Source organism: Neovison vison, chromosome 5, assembly GCF_020171115.1.
Source record: "Neovison vison isolate M4711 chromosome 5, ASM_NN_V1, whole genome shotgun sequence".
Taxonomy (NCBI): domain Eukaryota; kingdom Metazoa; phylum Chordata; class Mammalia; order Carnivora; family Mustelidae; genus Neogale; species Neogale vison.
Genome location: NC_058095.1, coordinates 112,413,079 through 112,431,967, shown reverse-complemented (window position 1 = coordinate 112,431,967; position 18,889 = coordinate 112,413,079). Strand labels below are relative to the sequence as shown.

The 18,889-nt window shown below is 41.3% G+C and overlaps 1 protein-coding gene across 8 annotated transcripts in view; it reads right to left on the bottom strand.

Moving 5' to 3' along the window:
- Window positions 1-18,889, bottom strand: part of ENOX1 (ecto-NOX disulfide-thiol exchanger 1) — a 568,173-nt gene that overhangs the window by 214,042 nt on the left and 335,242 nt on the right. For all 8 annotated transcript variants that reach the window (XM_044249790.1, XM_044249789.1, XM_044249788.1 and 5 more), the window contains 2 exons: window positions 1,693-1,836; window positions 720-857 (listed from right to left, as the gene is read on the bottom strand). In XM_044249790.1, the coding sequence (XP_044105725.1) occupies window positions 720-857; window positions 1,693-1,836 (282 nt within the window). The remainder of the gene's footprint in view (window positions 1-719; window positions 858-1,692; window positions 1,837-18,889) is intronic.

The window sequence follows — 18,889 nt, the reverse complement described above, 5'->3', positions numbered from 1 at the left end:
AGGCAGAGAGAGAGAGGAGGAAGCAGGCTCCCTGCTGAGCAGAGAGCCCGATGCGGGCCTCCATCCCAGGACCCTGAGATCATGACCTGAGCTGAAGGCAGCGGCTTAACGCACTGCGCCACCCAGGCGCCCTAACGGGTGAAATTTTTAACTGGCCTTCTACTTTGTGACATTTCTAAACATTTTCCTTATTTAATGCATTTTATTATGATTCCTAAGTGTGATGGGAAAAAATGTAGACTATGGAGTCTGTTGAGTTGGGTTTCTAGTTCTGCTACTTCAGTGCTGGAAAAGCCAACTAAAGGCTTGTCCTTTGTTTCCCTGTCTTTTAAATGGGAACCTTAATCAATCATTCAATCAATCAATAAACCACAATACCTACCTGCTTCAAAAAGATGACTGTGGAATCAAATGGCATAATGTGAAAGAGTTTTGCGAATTAGAAAGCAAATGTTAGCTCTTCTATGTAGCAATTTAAAATGTGAACTCGAAACTGCAATGCTATGAAGGTTACACACCGCCTAGGGCCTTTTTCTTCTGAGAATAGCTCTTCGGCAGGAGAGCGAGGTGATGAGGAGAACCTCCAGCACAACCTGCCAAACATGCCCCCGTCATAAATCACAGACTCTGCTTAACACTTGCGTGTGAGGGAGATGACTGGGCCCCTGTGACCCCCACCCTCTGGCACTGCCGCCAAGTCCCTTCAAGCCCAAGCTTACCGGACACGAGCTGCTGTCCAGGCAGCCCCACGGGAACCATGCCCAGGTTATTCATGGCGGTGGCCCAGGCTGTGGGATCTGTCACGGACATGTTGAGCTGCGTGGTGTCTATCGCTATACTCCCCAAACCATCGGCTGCTGTGGGAAGAAACAGTGACTTCCAGTCAACAAGGCGAGAATGTTTGTCTTAAAGGAGAGCACGTTTCTGGAGAAGGAAGACTTCATTTAGCACATTCCCAAACCACACAAAAATAAAGCGCTGTAATCTACGGCAATGTTTTCTCCAGACGTAAACATAAAGAGTTTCTGAATACATTCTGGGAGGAAACTTAATGACATGTAGTTTGTATTATCCACAGCATGCCATTAAGAAAGGACTCCTGGAAAAACAAAATGAAACCAAACTGATGAACTGCTTCTTTCTCTCAGTGAAAAAACACTAGTTAAGTTCCAAGGTTGAGAGGCAAAGCAGGCTTACTCCTTTGGTTAAAACAAGTCGATTGGCTTAGTAGATTAAAAATAAATGCAATCATCTGCTTCTGAGTAGGATTCTGGAGCAGGCACACCTTCTGACTAATTAATAGAATCTTTAGAAACAGTTGTCAACTAGCCAAGCTGATCCTGACTGAATTCATTAGTGTTACCTTGTAACGTATTCTTTCCCTAATGTTAAGAAAATGCAGGTGTCTGCCTAAAAGTGTCTTTCAAAATATTTCTTCTAAGGTCAGACTTTCAGCAAAACAAGCAAATAAATAATATTAAAAACAAATAGCAGAGTTAAAAAAAAACAAAAAACCCTCAACAAAATATGTGTCATTTGACTGAATGCTTCTTAACGTACACTAGCTCCACGACCTGGTTTCTTTAAAGATCCCAGGTTCCTGGGTCAACGTACAAGTTCACGACCAGGCCAGCTTTCCACTAACTCAAAAGGCCTTGCTTGTGTCCTGTGCCAGCTGCCCCCGACGTTTACCTGCAGCCATCATCTGAGGAAGCTGCTGGGGACACCGGGTGATGCTTTCAAGGCCACCAGCATCTACTACTGAAGTAGGACCATCCTGGGCAGCAGGAGCGTTCTGATGGCTGAGTGCAGGGTCCCCACGGAGGTCATCGGATTCTGCAAAAGGGAAAGCAGTGTGGTGAGTGATCATGATGGGGACCTGAGGGAGCCCTAGAGAAGAGAACTGCAGTCTAGGAAAAAACAGTGGCAAGGGGCAAGTTCCCGTCATAGAGTCACGGGCACGGGCCGAGCACAGCACAGGGGCTGCTTCCCGTGCCCCAGCAGCCCGCTCCTGTCTGGGTTCACAGATCTGGGTGCGGGGGGTCAGCCGTCAGTTCCCCGGGGAGCCGCGCTGCTGGATAGGCAGCCCCAGGCACCAGTGAGCGGCTAGGGCCTTGCCTCCTCCTGAAGAGACATCACAGACAGGGCTTATCAGCCCTGGTACAGCCTCTTCCACACACTCCACATCAATGCAGAGGGCAGACTCAGGGCTAAAGATGATTTTTTTTTAAAGTTAAAAAATTAATTGATGTTGTTATTTTGGAAGACGGTCGTCTGTGAAATGTATTCAGACGGGGAAAAAAAGCAGGGAAGGAGAAGAGAAAGGCATGAAGCTCTTTACCTTGAGGCTGGTAAAGGAGTGCACCCAAATTACAATAGTCAGGAAAGGCAAAAGGAAAGAATGGCAGGCGGTGCATAAAAGAAAACGGAGAGGATGTTGGGGCAGCAAAGGAAACACAGTTGTTTCTTTTAGTTCTATGGAGATAAAGTGAACAGGCTACAGTTTGTTTGGTCTGAATTTTCCCTAAAGTCTCACAAAACACACACACACACACACACACACACACACGCCTGTATTTTTATTACACTTTTCATAGCACTTTTCTAATAAAAACAAATATCAATAAAACATTTGATAAAGCTGCAAAGGAAAGGGTGCCTTTATTGCACACTATTTATAAAATGTTACGCCTTCTCTCCATCCTTAAAAATGCAAAACCACAGCATTCATACCTACATATTTTTTTCATAATGCATATTTTAAGGGCACTTTCACCAGTTTAAAACTGAGAAGACAAAACATACTGCTTAGATGTGTGATCTGAGAAGTTTGAATTTTAAGATTTGATATAGCAATTGAATTTAATTATTACTTTCTATTTAGGTATAAATTTAGAATTTTTTTATTTTTTTTAAAGATTTTACATATTTATTTATTTGATAGAGAGATAGAGAGACAAGTAGGCAGAGCAGCAGACCAAGGGAGAGGGAGAAGTAGGCTCTCCTCTGAGAAGAGAGCCCGACACGGGGCTTGATCCCAGGACCCTGGGATCATGACCTGAGCTAAAGGCAGATGCCTAACAGACTGAGCCACCCAGGCAACCCTAGAAATTTTTCTAAGCCATGTTTCTGCCAATGGATATTGTAGAATTAGAGGTTATGGCCCGTTTGTGCATGTCCAGTGCAAAGTTTGGCCCTTTTATGGTATGTTCTTTTATTTCTTTGAGTCCTGGGTAGAAGAATCAGTAATCCCTTTGAACACTATACTGCCAAAGAAAACTCACTGCCTGCTAAGTATAGGTTTAGCTCAAATGGAAGCTCAGACTTCAATACCTCAAGGATAGGTGGATAAAATGAGCAAATTATTTCCATGGCCTCCACAAACCCCTAGTCTGAGACCAGAGAGGCAAGCAAGATAGTGGGGATTTTCCTAATAATTTGTCAGCAAGGCAAACCATCATCATGCAGTAGAAAACAATTCAACTTTGGGAGCAAACTGGACTCAGGACAAATGTTTTATTTCTTGCAATTAAACTCTATTATCCAAATGAATTGAGAACTTGTGTATCTATGGTGAATCAATGATCTTGGGCAATGGATGCCAACAGACGACAAGTCTCACCATAGAAATTCAACTCAGTAACATAAAGACACAGCTAATCTAAGTGTGTGTCCTTTGGCTACCCATGTACCAGCTATATTTCTGTGATGAAACTTCAAAGCCCTTTCCCCTCTCCACCTTCAGCCAGTTCAGATCACCACAGCAGAGTCTGGCTACACTGTTCCTTCTTTGGCTTGAATGGCCATGTCGTAGAGTCATTTCAGATCATGGCAAGGTCACTATTTGTTTTACTTATCTCCCCAAACGAAGTTTAGTTGGCTGGCTTCCCTCCAGCTCGGGTTCTCGTCAGATGGGCATTAATCACAGCTTTCTGTCCAATGAGTCTACAGTTCTGGAACTTTACAGCGAAGAACATCCCTTTACTTTGTAGACTTCGCAACTCGTACCTGACCAACCATATTTCACTTTGTCTTTTTACAACAGTACTTTAGGGATGGTGTCAGCTTTCCATGGCTCCATAACTGTCTGTTCCAATGGCAGTTTTTTTCTTTAGTGGTTATGGTGTTACAAAGGGGCATCAATTGTCCTGGGGGCCCACAGCAACTCCGCACACTTTCATCCCCATCCTAAAAAGATGCATTCATTCATGTATTCATTGAGTGCATCAGCGAAACAAAAACAAACCAACAAAACCTCATTGCTTTGTTGGCAAGATGTGGTTTGTAAACCTTATTCCCTAAGGAGACTCTGACATCTGTTACATGTCTTTACCAACCCAATGGTTTCAATGTCATACAACTTCATGTAGCTACCATCTACCCAGAACGGTAACTCTGAAGTAAGTTCTACAACATCTTAGGCATATCCAAGAGTCTCAAGGATGCTATGCATTCTTTTAAAAATGTTAATTTCCTTGATGCTCAGACGAAAGATGATATTTTTAATTAATTACTACCCAGTAATTTATGAACAGTGGCAAGAGTGATTTTCATACTCTACTAACATCTATCGTTCTTATTGAATACCTGCCTCTTTAGATGACTCAAAGCCATAATGCCTAATTTATCATTCAAATCAATTTCTCTGCCTTAGTGTTCTTATTTCTAAACTATAGAAAAGATTAATATTGCTAATGGTGTTTATTTACACACAGAGATGTGGGGAGTTAAAAAATTATAGCTAATAAAGTACTTGGAATATAGTAGGTGCTAATTATTATTATTTTATTTGGAAGTGTAGTGTTTCTATTAAGGTACCCTGGGATCTTACTGTTCTACTGGATAATTATGCAATTAATTCTAAAACAGTGAGTAACACTTGATATTTCTAAAAGTAAGCATTACCCTAGTTTCCTATGCCACACCTAAATGGTAGCAAAATGTTTCACTTTCTACAAATCCTTTATAAAATAATATAATGTGATTTAAAAGATGTGTGATTTTTTTTCCTCTAGGTTTTTTTCCTGTCTATGCAACTATGAAAGCTTTCAGGAGACTGATGACCAATTATGAAATTGGTAGTATGAATTTACAGTTTTTAGGGCGATGACATCATCACAAAATAATCAGATGTGCCAAAGATAACAATGCAGCTTTGTCCAGGGTTCAGCTGAAATCTAACCTGTTCTTTATTAAGGTATATTCAAGTACAAAACCTCATACTCAATTTCATAACTGTTTAACAAGCTCTAAGCTCAGGATTTATCAATGCGACAAATTAATTTTTCAAACTGACCAAGCCTATGCAAATACTATTTTCCTCTTCCCCCTCTCAAAAACAGCCGAACAAACAAATGGCACGTGCTTCTCTCACTGTAAATAACACAGCTCTTGCTAACCCGGTCCAACTTTTACAGGTCCCAAGGGCGCACACATGCTATGAATAATAAAACCCATCTGTAACTATCCACAAAGCATAGATTGCTATAAAATGGGGTGGAGATGTATTAAGTTTTAAAAATTCTCTTTCTTTTTAATTTAAAAGAATGATTTTGTTTGATGTTAAGTCCTCAGGTTCATGCCTACTTCAGTAGAAAAATAATTATAGTGAGAAAATCATATTTATTAATGTGTTCTTAAGAGTTGGTTCCAAAGGAAACTTATTTCATATGACATGTGAATCTTATTTTACAGGAACTATTCATTAGCATTAACATGGCTTATACTTATAGCAAAAAGAGAAATGCATTCCCATCTAAAGTTCTACTTTTCTTTTCCAGGATGAAGAAAATATTTCATTTTGATGTTCATGTAATCAGTAGGATACTTCTGAGGTTATAGAAATGTTCCTTAGTTTAAAAGAAACACAGAACATTGTTAAAGAGATGGTGCTTCTTTATTAATTCCATGATTTTTAAGCAACTGTCTATGAATAATAAGAGAGACATTTCTGCTTCCTGCAATGGTAAACTAAGTAATTCACACCAATTCTCCCACTGAGAAACAACTAGAAAAGCTTAATGTCTTTTCAGCTGTTTTGTGAAATTCTATTATTTCTTCAAATACAAAAGGATCCCAAAGGACACACTCTAATTACTGTCGAGGGTTACGAGGCTTCTAAGGAGAATGGGTCCTGCCACATATTGGATCTTAGTGTTTTACTGATCTAGGAAATGAGTGGCCTCTGCAAGTTTTGAGGCAGAGTGGAATTGTTTTGCAAAACCTGGTAAAAAAGGACCCTAAGGGTAAGCACTCTGAGGGGAAATAAAGAAGGGGTCTTGGTGGCCACCAGTGGGGAAACAAGCACTTTGGAAAAGAGAAATGACGAGGCAGATTTTCAGGTGGCTCGTTGGGAAGTATACAATGTATGCCAGCATTTTCCTGCCCCACTCTAGACAGAAATGCCTACGTGACTCCCTAATTCTTAGATAGGAGTTATTTTGGGAGTTCTGGGTGTGCTTCAGGGGAACAGCTGATAATGAAGATTACTTAAGGTACCACATGATAAGGCATGATAACATTTTCAAGTCTGTTAAATATACAGGATGTTGGCTATGAATGATCAGTATCTCCTGATTAGTGAGAATAAAAAGATTAAGGTTTCGAAGAAGAGATTTAGATTTAACTGGATTTTATGAAGAATTAGAGTTTATGGGAGAATTCCTAATGGGAGAATTGTAAAGTAGGAATATTCTATCAAAGAAGGATACAAAGATCGTTCTCAGTGATGGAGAAAAAAGTCTCTTGGAGACAATTCTGGGCAGAGGTTGGAACTGAGCAAAGAGCAATTCAGGCAGGGCTGAACCTTAATAGCATGTTCTGGCAAAACCATGAAATCAAAAAGGTCTTCTTTAATATCTAACCTGTGACTCAGACGTTTATACAATCACTGGCCTCTTCTCAATAGTATCACAATTTGACATACACAGCAGTGCTGTGCCCCTGAGGAGAGACGCCATTCCCTGGTTCATAGTTTGTAGTTTATTCTTTAAATGAGAAGGCGAAGGAGATATGTACTACCCCCGCTATGCTCCTTCAGCTCCCTGGACCTTTATACCAGCATTTGTGACTTTGTATTCGAATTAGTTGTTTATGTCTATGTCCCTTATAAACAACACGCTTACAATGATTCAGGAGAAGCGTCATCTTTGCATAGTTTGCAGCTAACAAGCACAGTACCCAAATGTGGCAGATGTGTATGTGTTTACACACACTCTCTCTCTCCATGTAGATAGATAGATAGATAGATAATATAATAATAAAATATAGGTAATAAATATATATATCTGTATTTATTATCTATATTTTCATTAATGAGGGGGATGAGTTGACCCATTATATGTAATTATATATGTCATATGCAATGTAGAGTTATATAGATTATATATAATCAATATTACATATAATACAAAATTTGTTATATATAATGTTATAATGTTTATAAATTCACAAAATATATGGAAAATGATATATAAGTTACATGTGTGCATATATACACATTCATATATGTTTTTCAAGTGAATTCAGTCACAGAAGGAAGAAAGGAAATTAAAAAGGAAAATAAGATGAGAAAGAAGAAAATAATAAAGGAGCAAAGGGATAAACTTCATTTCCAGGGTCCAATTCCAAAGGCTGGAGTTTTGAAAGCTAAAGAACACAAGAGGGGAAATTGCTTCTGGAAACTAGAACACAGACAAATTTAAAGTGTCAAAGGAAGACAATTTTTAAAAATGTTAGATCCTTCCAGATAAGCTTTTGGTGCACTTAACAAGTCATTCTCCAAAATCTAAGATCCCACACCTCCCTGGCAACCAATGCAGGGTCATAATCAGGCTACAGTGAGGGTCCTGCTTGGTGAGACTTTTTGCAGCTGTTCTTTGAATGTACTGAAATCTATAAATAACAGCATCTCCAGACCCATTAAGCAGGATATTAGTGTAATAAGGGCACAGATATACATATATGCTGAAGAAGTGAAATCATTGGAAGAAAGGAAAAATCTCTATTTGACGTGCACCACAGAGGACAAAAAGCAGGTCTGGCCATTTCTCAAGCACAAAAGGTTGTTAAGGATTTGTGATTACATCCTCCATTTTTCCACTCTATCTAGCAGCCCGTTTTAAACTACAAATCATTGTCCTTCCATCTGCGGGAGGACATGGTTATTGAATGGATGATAGGGTTTTACCCATGACATATCTGTCTTCAAAGAACTCAATGTTGAAAGAGACAGAGGGAGATGGAGACAGAGAGAGAGAATATGATTGAGACAAAACAAGGTCTTCTTCTGAACTCATGAAATCAAACAAAATCACCAGATTTGCCAGAGACAGCTCAATCAGCATAGGCATGAAAGGAGATAAAAGCCAATTATCTTCTGACACCAAGAAAAATACAATTTGGCATTACATTTGTAAGTGTAGAAAAATGATAAAGGTAAAATTATTTTGTTTTCAGGAAACCTATGCTTTTAAAAATATTATATTTCATATTTCTAAATTGAACAAAATAATAAAAGAGAAAGCTTGAGACCACAGGGATAAAGTATTTCCCTTTCCATTAAAAATGGACAAGATGCTATGGTGACAATATATAATTTCAAAGTCTTTGTATAGGCAAGTTTTAAGATACAGGAGCTTCCGGGGCGCCTGGGTGGCTCAGTGGGTTCAGCCTCTGCCTTCAGCTCAAGTCATGATCTCAGGGTCCTGGGATCCGGTCCCGCATCAGGCTCTCTGCTCAGCAGGAAGCCTGCCTTCTCCTCTCTCTCTGCCTTCCTTTCTGCCTACTTGTGACCTCTCTCTCTCTAATAAAAATAAATTAAAAAAAAAAAAGATACAGGAGCTTCCACACTTAGGTTAGTTCAGATTTTCTGAGAAGGGCAATATTATATCTGAAGGCTGTTTATGAAACATGTAATGAGTCAACTCTGACCTCTCATTCATGGATATCCATCAACCACATACACAATATGTTGTCATACGTTGTTTCCTACCTTCCAAAATACACCTAGCACAGGGAACATTATCATTGTTGACTCTGCTGGTGAGTGAATTATTAAAGGACGCAATCTCACTCATGAACATAAGCCTGGGTCCATTAAAGCCAGAAGAGTCTCACTTTAAGCAAAGCTTTTTCTAAATCCCTAACAATTCAGGACAAACACACCAGGTTCACAGAACATCAAGGTTCAATCCTGAGATTTCATTAATTTCAACTTCTCCTGGGTGTGGACTGCCCACCAAGTCAATCACAGACAAATTTATAAATGTGAATCAGGACAGATCAGAGAACCGGTGCTTCTTCTCACTGGACAAGTTGGTTTCCTGTTTGCACACTCTGTTCTCCTCACATTCCCATTCAAACAGTGTTGCTGGTGAGACCAAGCAAAGACAATGCTGTAACTACACAGAAACTTCCCTTGAGATGGCAGAGTGATGGGTGGCCAAAAAAGCGCAATAGAGATGGGAAGAAGCAGACCTTCTGAGAGAGAGGTAACACCTCCAAAACAGACTTTGGGCAGACTTCAGGCTTCAAAGGTATGAGGTCTATAAACCACCCATCCCTCAAAAAGTAATTTTGTATGCATGTATAATGTATTTGCATGTATGTGGCATATTGGTCCCACGCTGGTTTTTCCAACCCCACTTCTACACAGAAGCAAGTTTTGTAAATGTTATTATCTTCTTATATAAGAGAAGGCTGGCAATATCATTCTATAATTTGTGCTGTTTTGAACTCTGTTTTTTCATTATGTACTCATTTTACACATTGCCCCAACCATGAAAAACGTATTAAGCTACAAAGTGGAACATTTTAATTGTAGCGGGTGACTAACTGACCCTTACGTGGCTGCAAACTCAGGTAAATGAATTATCTGTTTTCCAAAAAAAGCCCTGATTAGAACTTTCTAATCTATGGAAATCTACCTGCAGTAAAATTCAGATCAGAGCCTGACCAGCCTGAGCCAGACGCTCATCCTGATTAACATTTCTCCTCATAGGGTCACAAACAACGCTTTAGTTATTCTTTAAACTAATGTGCTCTTAATGATGCCTTTGCAACACCATGGATGAAGTATTAGCCCTAGAGTCATGACCACCCCAGGATTTAGACTTAGCAGGACTCCTAACTTCCACTGGAGTGCCCAGAGCCAGAGGCCTTGTTTTCTGTTTCCTTAAATGACCACACACAGCCCTTGTTTATGGTCTGAAAACAGTGAACAGGATGGTGGGGGGCCTTGGATTCCTAGGAGCAGTCCTTTCCACTCCGTGGAAAGACACAGATGCTGTGGTTACCTCATGGAGTGGGCCAGCTGGAGAAGGGCTTGCTCCTGGGGCAAACGAAAGTACAGCCAGATATTTGACTGGTAAGTTCTAGACTGGTGGGAAGTGTTCTTAGGAAGTGGTCAAGCCCTTGGTGTCCCTGGCTGTGTTCACCAAGCTTCACATGGAAATGCTCAGACAAGAGGAAGGCCTTCAGGGCCTGAAAACATGCAGGTTCTTGAGCTTAGAGGTTGCAGGGTGTGTAGCAAGGTGGTTTTAGCCTCTAGGGACATTTGTGATTTTGAAGCTAATAGAAAGATGGCCTTGGTTCTTTTGTGGTGAAGGCTTTATGTTCTAACTGCTCTTGGAGGTGGGGATCCTTAGAAGTAAAGACTTGCCTGACCATCGTGATCTTAGCGAGAGCCTTATAACACAGAAATCCTCCATGGAGGCTCCTGCCCCCGAAAAGCAGGGTGGGATAAAGGCAATGGAAGGTTCCAGCGCTGCGAACCAGGCTGAAGGTCACTGGAAAATGCTGCTGTCATAGCTGTAACTCCATTTCTGCTCTCAATCTTGGTTACACATTTCCATACAAGGGTGTAAATGTGCTATCCTCCACCCTACCTTCCCCCATTAATACTCCTTCTCCCTGTCAGTAGGAGGAAATATGTGCCTCTTCAGAATGTCAAACAGAAATCCTTCTGTACAAGGGAATGGCATTTGGAGGACTAAGCTCCTCAAATAGCATCTCTTTTTCTACTCCAGTCTTCCAGATCAACAACGCATCTGCCCTGGGAAAGTAGCCTAGTTTTCTAGCTGTGGCTGTGTTATCATTTATGAAATAAAGGCACAGAGTCTCCCATAATGCTGGAGAGCTGAAAACATTTTGTGTCAACAGACAGTGAAACATGCATCATCAGAACCAAATACTTATTTAAGGAAACACCAGGAAATGTTGTGTTATGACAACTTCTCTAATTCTCAAATTTAATAGCCATATAGACTTCATTACCATTGAAAATAGGTTGTAAGTGTGGCTTTCTCAAATTGCAAAAAACTCCTGAGTCTGCCCCGTTATGGATAAATCAGAGCTGGTTTTCCACGAGAGGAGTCACTCGTAGGAAAATCATTTCAAAAGCAGAATTACCGAATTTCTGTCCAAAAGTCCTATAGACAAAATGGTATTGAATGTCAGATGTGAGTGTATTTTGTGTGTCCAGTGCCATGTGGTGGGGGGGCCTCCAAAAGCGAAGTCCAGCTGCCAGTCACCCCAGGAGTCTGCAAAAGTCTTATTAAGCGGCTACTCTGAGGCCCTGTCTCCTTCCTGCCTACAATGTGTGAGATAAACAAGGGTCTATTTTCCCCTTAAATTTGCCAACCTCCGTTTAGGATCAAATGCTATCCCCAGTTACTTCTTCACAGACCACTTACGTATGATTGGGGGGAAAGTGGAGGAGGGCACAAAGACTGACCAGAAGAAACGGATACGAGAGGAAAACATCTGGCCTGTGGTACTGACTGTAATTTCATGTTAGCTTTAAAGTAATCATTTTTATTTATGGTTTTCTTATTTATATAAAAAAAGAAATTATGCTGAATGTGCTTTGTGGGAATTATAAAGCATTGTTATTGCTACCGTGGTTTATTATTTTCACAGCAAGATGGCTTAAACCCAACCTCGACAAATATTTTAAATGAATTCCCACTAGTCCTATCGCATCTTTTTTTTTCCTTTTTAGTCTTAATGAAAAAGATATTCTGCTCCTCAAGTCCTCGGATGTTCTTATTCTTATGCAACTCTAAATGTTATGGTTTATTAGGAGAAAATGTTTATTGTAAAATAATGGCAAAGAAAATGCCCGGTGCCCAGGGGCGGTTCTACAGTGCAGCATACATAAAGGTGTTTGACGGGGCAATGGCTGCCAACTCCAGATAGTCGCCAGGCTTTGACCATGAATGCAATCAAAATAATAACTTTATGACTTGCATAGTCAAGTAGACATGTGTTCACGTACTTCTCCCAAGTATCAACCCGACACAGTCACTAAGACACAAAGCATTTAAAGCTTTTTATTAGTAACCGACCAACAAGGCCAACATCACTGGGAGACACATAATCAACATGGAACTAAATGCAGCATCCTTTCCAGACTTCTCACAGTACAATCTCTGAATACTAAAGTTGTACTAACAGGAGACACACCATCCTCATTCAAATAGACACCCCAAGCCCATGCTGCCATTCTAACCCATTGATGCCACAGTTCCTTTTTCTCTGATAGTGACATTTGTGGCGGTGGAATCCAGTGACATTCTTTCCAATCTGAGAATAAACATCATTATGGGCTAGGTAGATGGAAATGAATATTCTTTCAAGGGCATTTTTATTTTCAAGGTATTGTGATTAACACTAATACTTTTAATGAGTCCAGGAATTGAACGTCTTAAGGTAAAGGGAGAATGTCATTCCCTCAGCCCTTCTCCCAGAGGCACCTGTGGGAAAATAGCTTCTTGTGTAACAATCCCACATCTTTGATCTTATGAAAAATCAACAACCACCTACGAGATAGATGTTATTGGCCAGTTTCTACAGAAGATGAAAAGGTTCAGAAAGTGAAGACTTTGGCTCATTTACCCAAGGTCACAAAGCTAATGAATTGCAGAACCCCAAGGTTCAGTTCATTTTAGCCTGGGCCTCTGTTGTTGTAGATTTGGGGAACTGAGGTTTTCTCCAACAAAGGCCAGACTCAGAAGCCCTTCTTGGTTTGACTGGCTCTAAAGGCACCAGTGTCTGAGGTGAAGGGTTACTCCATTCCCCGCAGACACATTCACTCAGCAGATCTTTATTAAATCCTTATTGTATGCAGGCAATGTGCTTGAGAGCAAGAATGTAATGGCGAGCAAGACACAGACACAGTTGTGGGTCTGCAAAATAAAAAATCATTACCAGACTTGGGCTGGCTGTAGTGTGGCAAACTAGGTATTCCTAGTGATGAGGGAGCAGAAGGCAAGCCGAGGACAAAGAACAAGCTGACACCCTGCAAACCAACCCCCCACTCCCAACTCCTGGGTGGGACATGTGTAACATTCATCCAGGAAGATCCCAACGGTCTTAATATTAATGCGTTCCTAGAGGGAAAAACTACTTGAACTTGACAATGGCAAGGCCTCCAGTATCCTGTAAGTCCTTAACATACGAAAATCCTTTTGAAACCTCCCTTTTCCTTACCTCCCCCAACTCCCAAGATTACGATCAGCCACCCCTCATAACCCCCTTGCAGCAGCTCTTTCTGCCCACGGGTCCTGTCCCTGTGCTTTAATAAAACCAACTTTTTGCACCAAAGATGTCTCAAGAATTCTTTCTTGGATGTTGGCTCCACACCCCAACCCACCAAACCTCACCTACATTCCAAAACCACATCACTAGGAACTTGCCTATCATAAGAAAACAGTAACAACAACAACAAGATTCTGGATATAATCATTCATTAGAGTATTGTTAGGCTTGCAATAAGGACACTCACTAAGATTCCTTCCTTCACCTACACTCCCAAAAAAGACAGGTAGGCTGAAAGCAAGAATTGCTATGAGCAGGAAGTATACAAGAAAATGCCAGTATCGGCACTGTGCCAGGAGACGGCCTGGCAAGCCAAGGTAAAGCCACAGTCTGAGGATCCCAGGATAATTAGGACCCAGAAACTTTTATCTTCACGTGGTCCTTCCCCCAGTTCCCAGTCATCCAAGTTGACCTTTGTACTTCCAATTATAAAAGTAGGCAAGGGAAAGAATTTGAGCGAATCAGAAATCACTGCTGGAAAACATGTCAAGACCAATATTTCACTGAGAAGCACATTTTTCTTAAAGTCAGGGTATTAACTGTGCATTTAGAGAAAAGGATAGGGGGAAAAGATGCTTAAGACATCTACCTACAGTTGACCTTACAGGTTAGGTTTTACCAGAAAGTCTCACAGATGTCTTGGCCCAAATTGGGCTTAACTTTGTCAAATGCATATATTGAGGGTAAATCTGTGATCAGAGTTGGGAATGTGGTGTAAGCATCATCCCCACCAAAGATGCCCAGAACTGTTCTCTCTGTGCGGGTAGTTCCTATGTGTACTGTCCAATTCACCAGCTCCCCACACCCCCATGAGTTTACTACTTAATGAAATACCACACTGAGAAAGAAGGATGGCAAGATGGAAAGGCTGCCCTGGGCATATGAATAAGAAGGCTGGGAGGTAAGTTCGGTTTACTATTCCTTTCCTTACCCACTTTGTGCTAACTATCCCTCTCGTCCTACTTCTCTTACCTCTACCTGAGGTGCTGTCCCCAACACAGGCTATCTCGTTACCCCAGCAGCTGGCTACAAGGCAGGCCAGGGGTTCAGTTCTCCTTTCTGCTTGCCAGCATAAACAAGAGCTACAGAAAAGCAGGAGGTGGAGGTCCTGTGCAGGTGGGGAAAGCTGGGAGCTGAGTAAACCAGAAATCCCATTGTCTAATCCCTGGCCCAAGGGATCACTGACATATGGGAGGTGCTGGAGGCATGAGGATCTGTGTTACTGTGGGACATCCACTTGAATCAGAGTCCCGCCATGTGCTTATCAGAGTCCTCATCATTATGGCAGCTACTCTGCAACCCAACAAAGATAAACTGTCAGCCTGGGCACAGAGCTGGGGACTTCCCTCTCCTGAAAAACATGGCAGGGCAGTTTGGCAGCACAGTTTCCGTATCGCAGGATAGCTCCTGCCGCAAGTTCCCTGGGGGGCCAGTTTCCCTGAGCTGTTCCACTTTATGCCTTCAATCCTCATCTCCCAAGTTATTTCAGGGGCTAACACGTAACGTCTGTTGGAGGAACTGAAAGAAATGAGACGTCACTGGCAACGCGGTCAGGTATTTTGACAGTTAAAACCCAGATGCCTTTAGCTAGGTTCTCATAGAGGAATTCTATCGATTCCAAAACAGCAGTATAAATTCCATCAAGGACAATTTTGTGAGCCCATCTTCACACCAACTATTTCTTCCCTTCCCCCTTGAAAAGGACATATTCTATTCTCGATGGCTTTTCTACCAGTGTCCTGGTTTAATTCATTGCTAGTTCACATGACACCAGAACCACAAATTAGGGGGCTTGAGTGTGAACATGGTAGGGGTTTGGCAGTAGCATCTCTGTTTTGGTCTGTAAACTCCTGTGCTCCGGCCAATCAGACAGCAGGAAAAGCACATGGTGGGATCCTGATGTCCTAATCCAGCAAAGGAAATTCAGAACAATGGCTGACAAGGGCGGAGACTTTCAGAAACGTTAACTGTTGTTAGAGCACTCTTGGGAACCAAGGAGATGAGCAAGCCAGTTTAAGAAGGGCAGAAAATGAAAGAGAAAACGTGAGTTAATACTGAAAATATGATGCAGGATAAGATAAAAGTTATAGTTGTTGTCTTCTAATCAGAGTTGGATGGGATTCAAATTGTTTCTGAATTTGCAAGCTCCTTGTTGAGCTAAATTGCCAAAATAAATGTATATGAGGAGAAAAGGTAACTTCTAAAATATATTAAATGTAACACAATGATTTCAAGTATAAATGAAATCCAGACAAGTACATTTCCTCTATGCCCTGTGATCAGTTTTTTGTCATATACAGTTATGCATTTTTTCTTGTATTTGCACATCCTTTTTTTTTTTTTTAAAGATTTTATTGATTTATTTGAGAGAGTGAGAGAGATCACAAGTAGGCGGAGAGAGAGGGGAAGCAGGCTCCCTGCTGATCAGAGGGCTGGATGTGGGGCTCCATCCCAAGACCCCGAGATCATGATCTGAGCCGAAGGCAGAGGCTTAACCCACTGAGCCACCCAGGCGCCCCTGCACATTATTTAAAAAAAAAAAATTTCAATTTAATTTAGTTAACATATACTCTATTATTAGTTTCAGGGGTAGAATTCAGTGATTCATCATTTGCATATAACACTCATTACATCAAGTGTCCTCCTTAATGCCCATTACCCAGTTACCCTATCCCCACCCACTTCTCTCCCAGCAACTCTCAGGTTGTTTGCTACAGTTAAGGGCCTCTTATGGTTTTCCTCCCTCTTAAACTTCTTAAATTTCAAGCTTCAAATTTCAAACTTCTTAAATTTCAAAACTTCTTAAATTTCACATGAGTGAGATCGTATGGTATTTGTCTTTCTCTGACTTATTTTGTTTAACATAATATCTTCTAGTTCCATCCATGTCATTGCAAACAGCAAGGTTTCATTCTTTTTGACGGCTGAGTGATATTCCATTAAACATACACCCCCCCCCACACACACCACATCTTCTTTATCCATTCATCTGTCAATGGACATCTGGTTTCTTTCCCTAGTTTGGCTATTGTGGACATTGCTGCCATAAACATCGGGGTGTACATGCCCCTTTGGATCACTATATTTATATCCTTTGGAGAAATACCTAGTAGTGCAATTGTTGGGTCATAAGGTAGCTATATTTTTAACTTTTTGAGGAAACTCCATAGTGTTTTCCAGAGTGTCTGCACCAGTTTTGCATACTCTTCTTATTTATTTTTTTAGGAGGGAGGGAGAGAGAGGAGAGAGAGTGAGGGGAGGGGCAGAGGGAGAGAGAATCTTAAGCGGGCTCCATACCTAGAGGGGAGCTCGGTCTCACAACCCTGAGATTATGACCTGAGCCTAAATCTAGACCCTTAACCAACTGAGCCACCCAGGCACCCCATGTGTTTGAATATTCTCAACCCAAATCAGTGAAAGCTTATAAACAACAGGGGCTAACCATGGAGGCTAACCAAAGGCATTGCTTGTCTTGTCCATTGCCACCAACAGCATGCACTCTACTAACAAGCCAGGTGTGACTTAGGTCTCACTAATGTGGGTAGAAAGGCGCTAACCAATGGCAAGGTGCCCACTCTCAGGTTTCCTCCCTTTCTCTGAAACAACTGACCAGGTCTTTGTTAACAGCACACGTAAAGTTTGCTGAGAGGAAGAAGTCGGTGGCTATAACAAGATACAGAGGCTAGCAGAAGACTGTTTGCCCTGTCTCTTCACCTGCCTATACTGAAACTGCAGCATATTTGGTCAGAAGGTCTTTCTATTTATACTCGTAATTTCTTTCTTTCTTTTCTGATTTTTTTTTTTTTCTTTTCCCTCAGAGAGATGGGTGTTTCAAAATTCCGATCAGAATCGGCAGTGGTAAAAGAGCAGGGGAAATAACGGTACTCTAGTACTTCTGTGGCATATTCACAAACCCTATGAATTTTTAACGAAGGAACAATGTCCACAATTAGATTTGAAATGAGGTTTTCTTTGTATGCACACTTATGGTAAGTGGAGTATGAGTGGATTTTACTTTATATTCAGTAAACGATACCAAGTACAAAAAACACCATGATTTAATAGAAAATAAAAGCAAATTGCTGATTGTTCACAGATCTCTTTTTCTTCTCCTAGATTTACAGAAGTGTGGCAGTTTCTAAAATTGCATTTTACTTTATTTAAACTCCAATATATGCCAAGGAATTCAATGGTACAGAAAGTCATTTTCAAGAAGTCATGACCTGAAAGCTCTCCTTTTGTTATTATATGGAGAATTTTTAATTTCTGTTATATATATATATATATATATATATGATTTTTTTTAGGATTTTATTTATTTATTTGTCAGAGAGAGAGAGTTAAGCACAAGCAGGCAGAGCAGCAGGCAGAGGGAGATGCAGACTCCCTGCTCAGCAGGGAGTCCAGTGGAGGACTCGATCCCATGACCCTGGCATCATGACCAGAACCAAAGGCCGATGCTTAACCAGCTGAGCCACCCAGGTGATCCTGTGTGACATATTTTAAACTATAAAAAAGAATTCCCAATGTATAACTTTGGGGAGAAAGATACTAAGCTTCCCCATTCGGAAACTAATCCATCTCAAACGAATATTAAAAAAAGTTAAGAGTGAAGAAGAAAATAGCCTGGGGTTGTGGCAACTTGATTTGCATTTTGAGGCCAAAGCTGAACTCTTGTCTTACTCTGGTTCAAGTTTCTAGCATCACAGAATCATACATAAACAGCCTCCAGCACCCTTGGATGACTTTCAGGTTCCTCTGGAATCTGCCTTCTGGTCACCTCGGCTACCTCAGTTCCTACAGCATCCCCTCTCCCGGAGTCCCCAGGACTCAGGCCTCGTTGCTCTTCCTTGAGCCTGCCAAGCAGGGTCCTTGCTCAGTGACTGTGCCCTTGTGTTCCCCCACATCCTGTCCCACCACCTGCTCTCCTCTCAGTCCCCTCTCTGCTGAAACGTCACCCCCTGCAGACAGGCCCTCCCGGACCTACCCCAAACCAGTTCTTCTGTCCTTCTCCCGCCCTTGTTGATCTCCACAGGATTTCGCAGGTTCTGAGGCTGTATTACATAATCATGTCTTTGGTAGGTTGGTCTCCTGTAAGGGCAGTCTGACCAAAAAAAAAAAAACCAAAAAAAAAACCCCTGTGCTTTTCCTGCTAAATCTCCATCAGCCCAAATGGTGTCTAGTACACAGCAGACATGCATCCTCCTTTCCCCCACCACAAATTCACTGAATAAATGATCTGAGTGTGTTTGTGTACACACATGCTCACACAGACACACACACAGAGTAT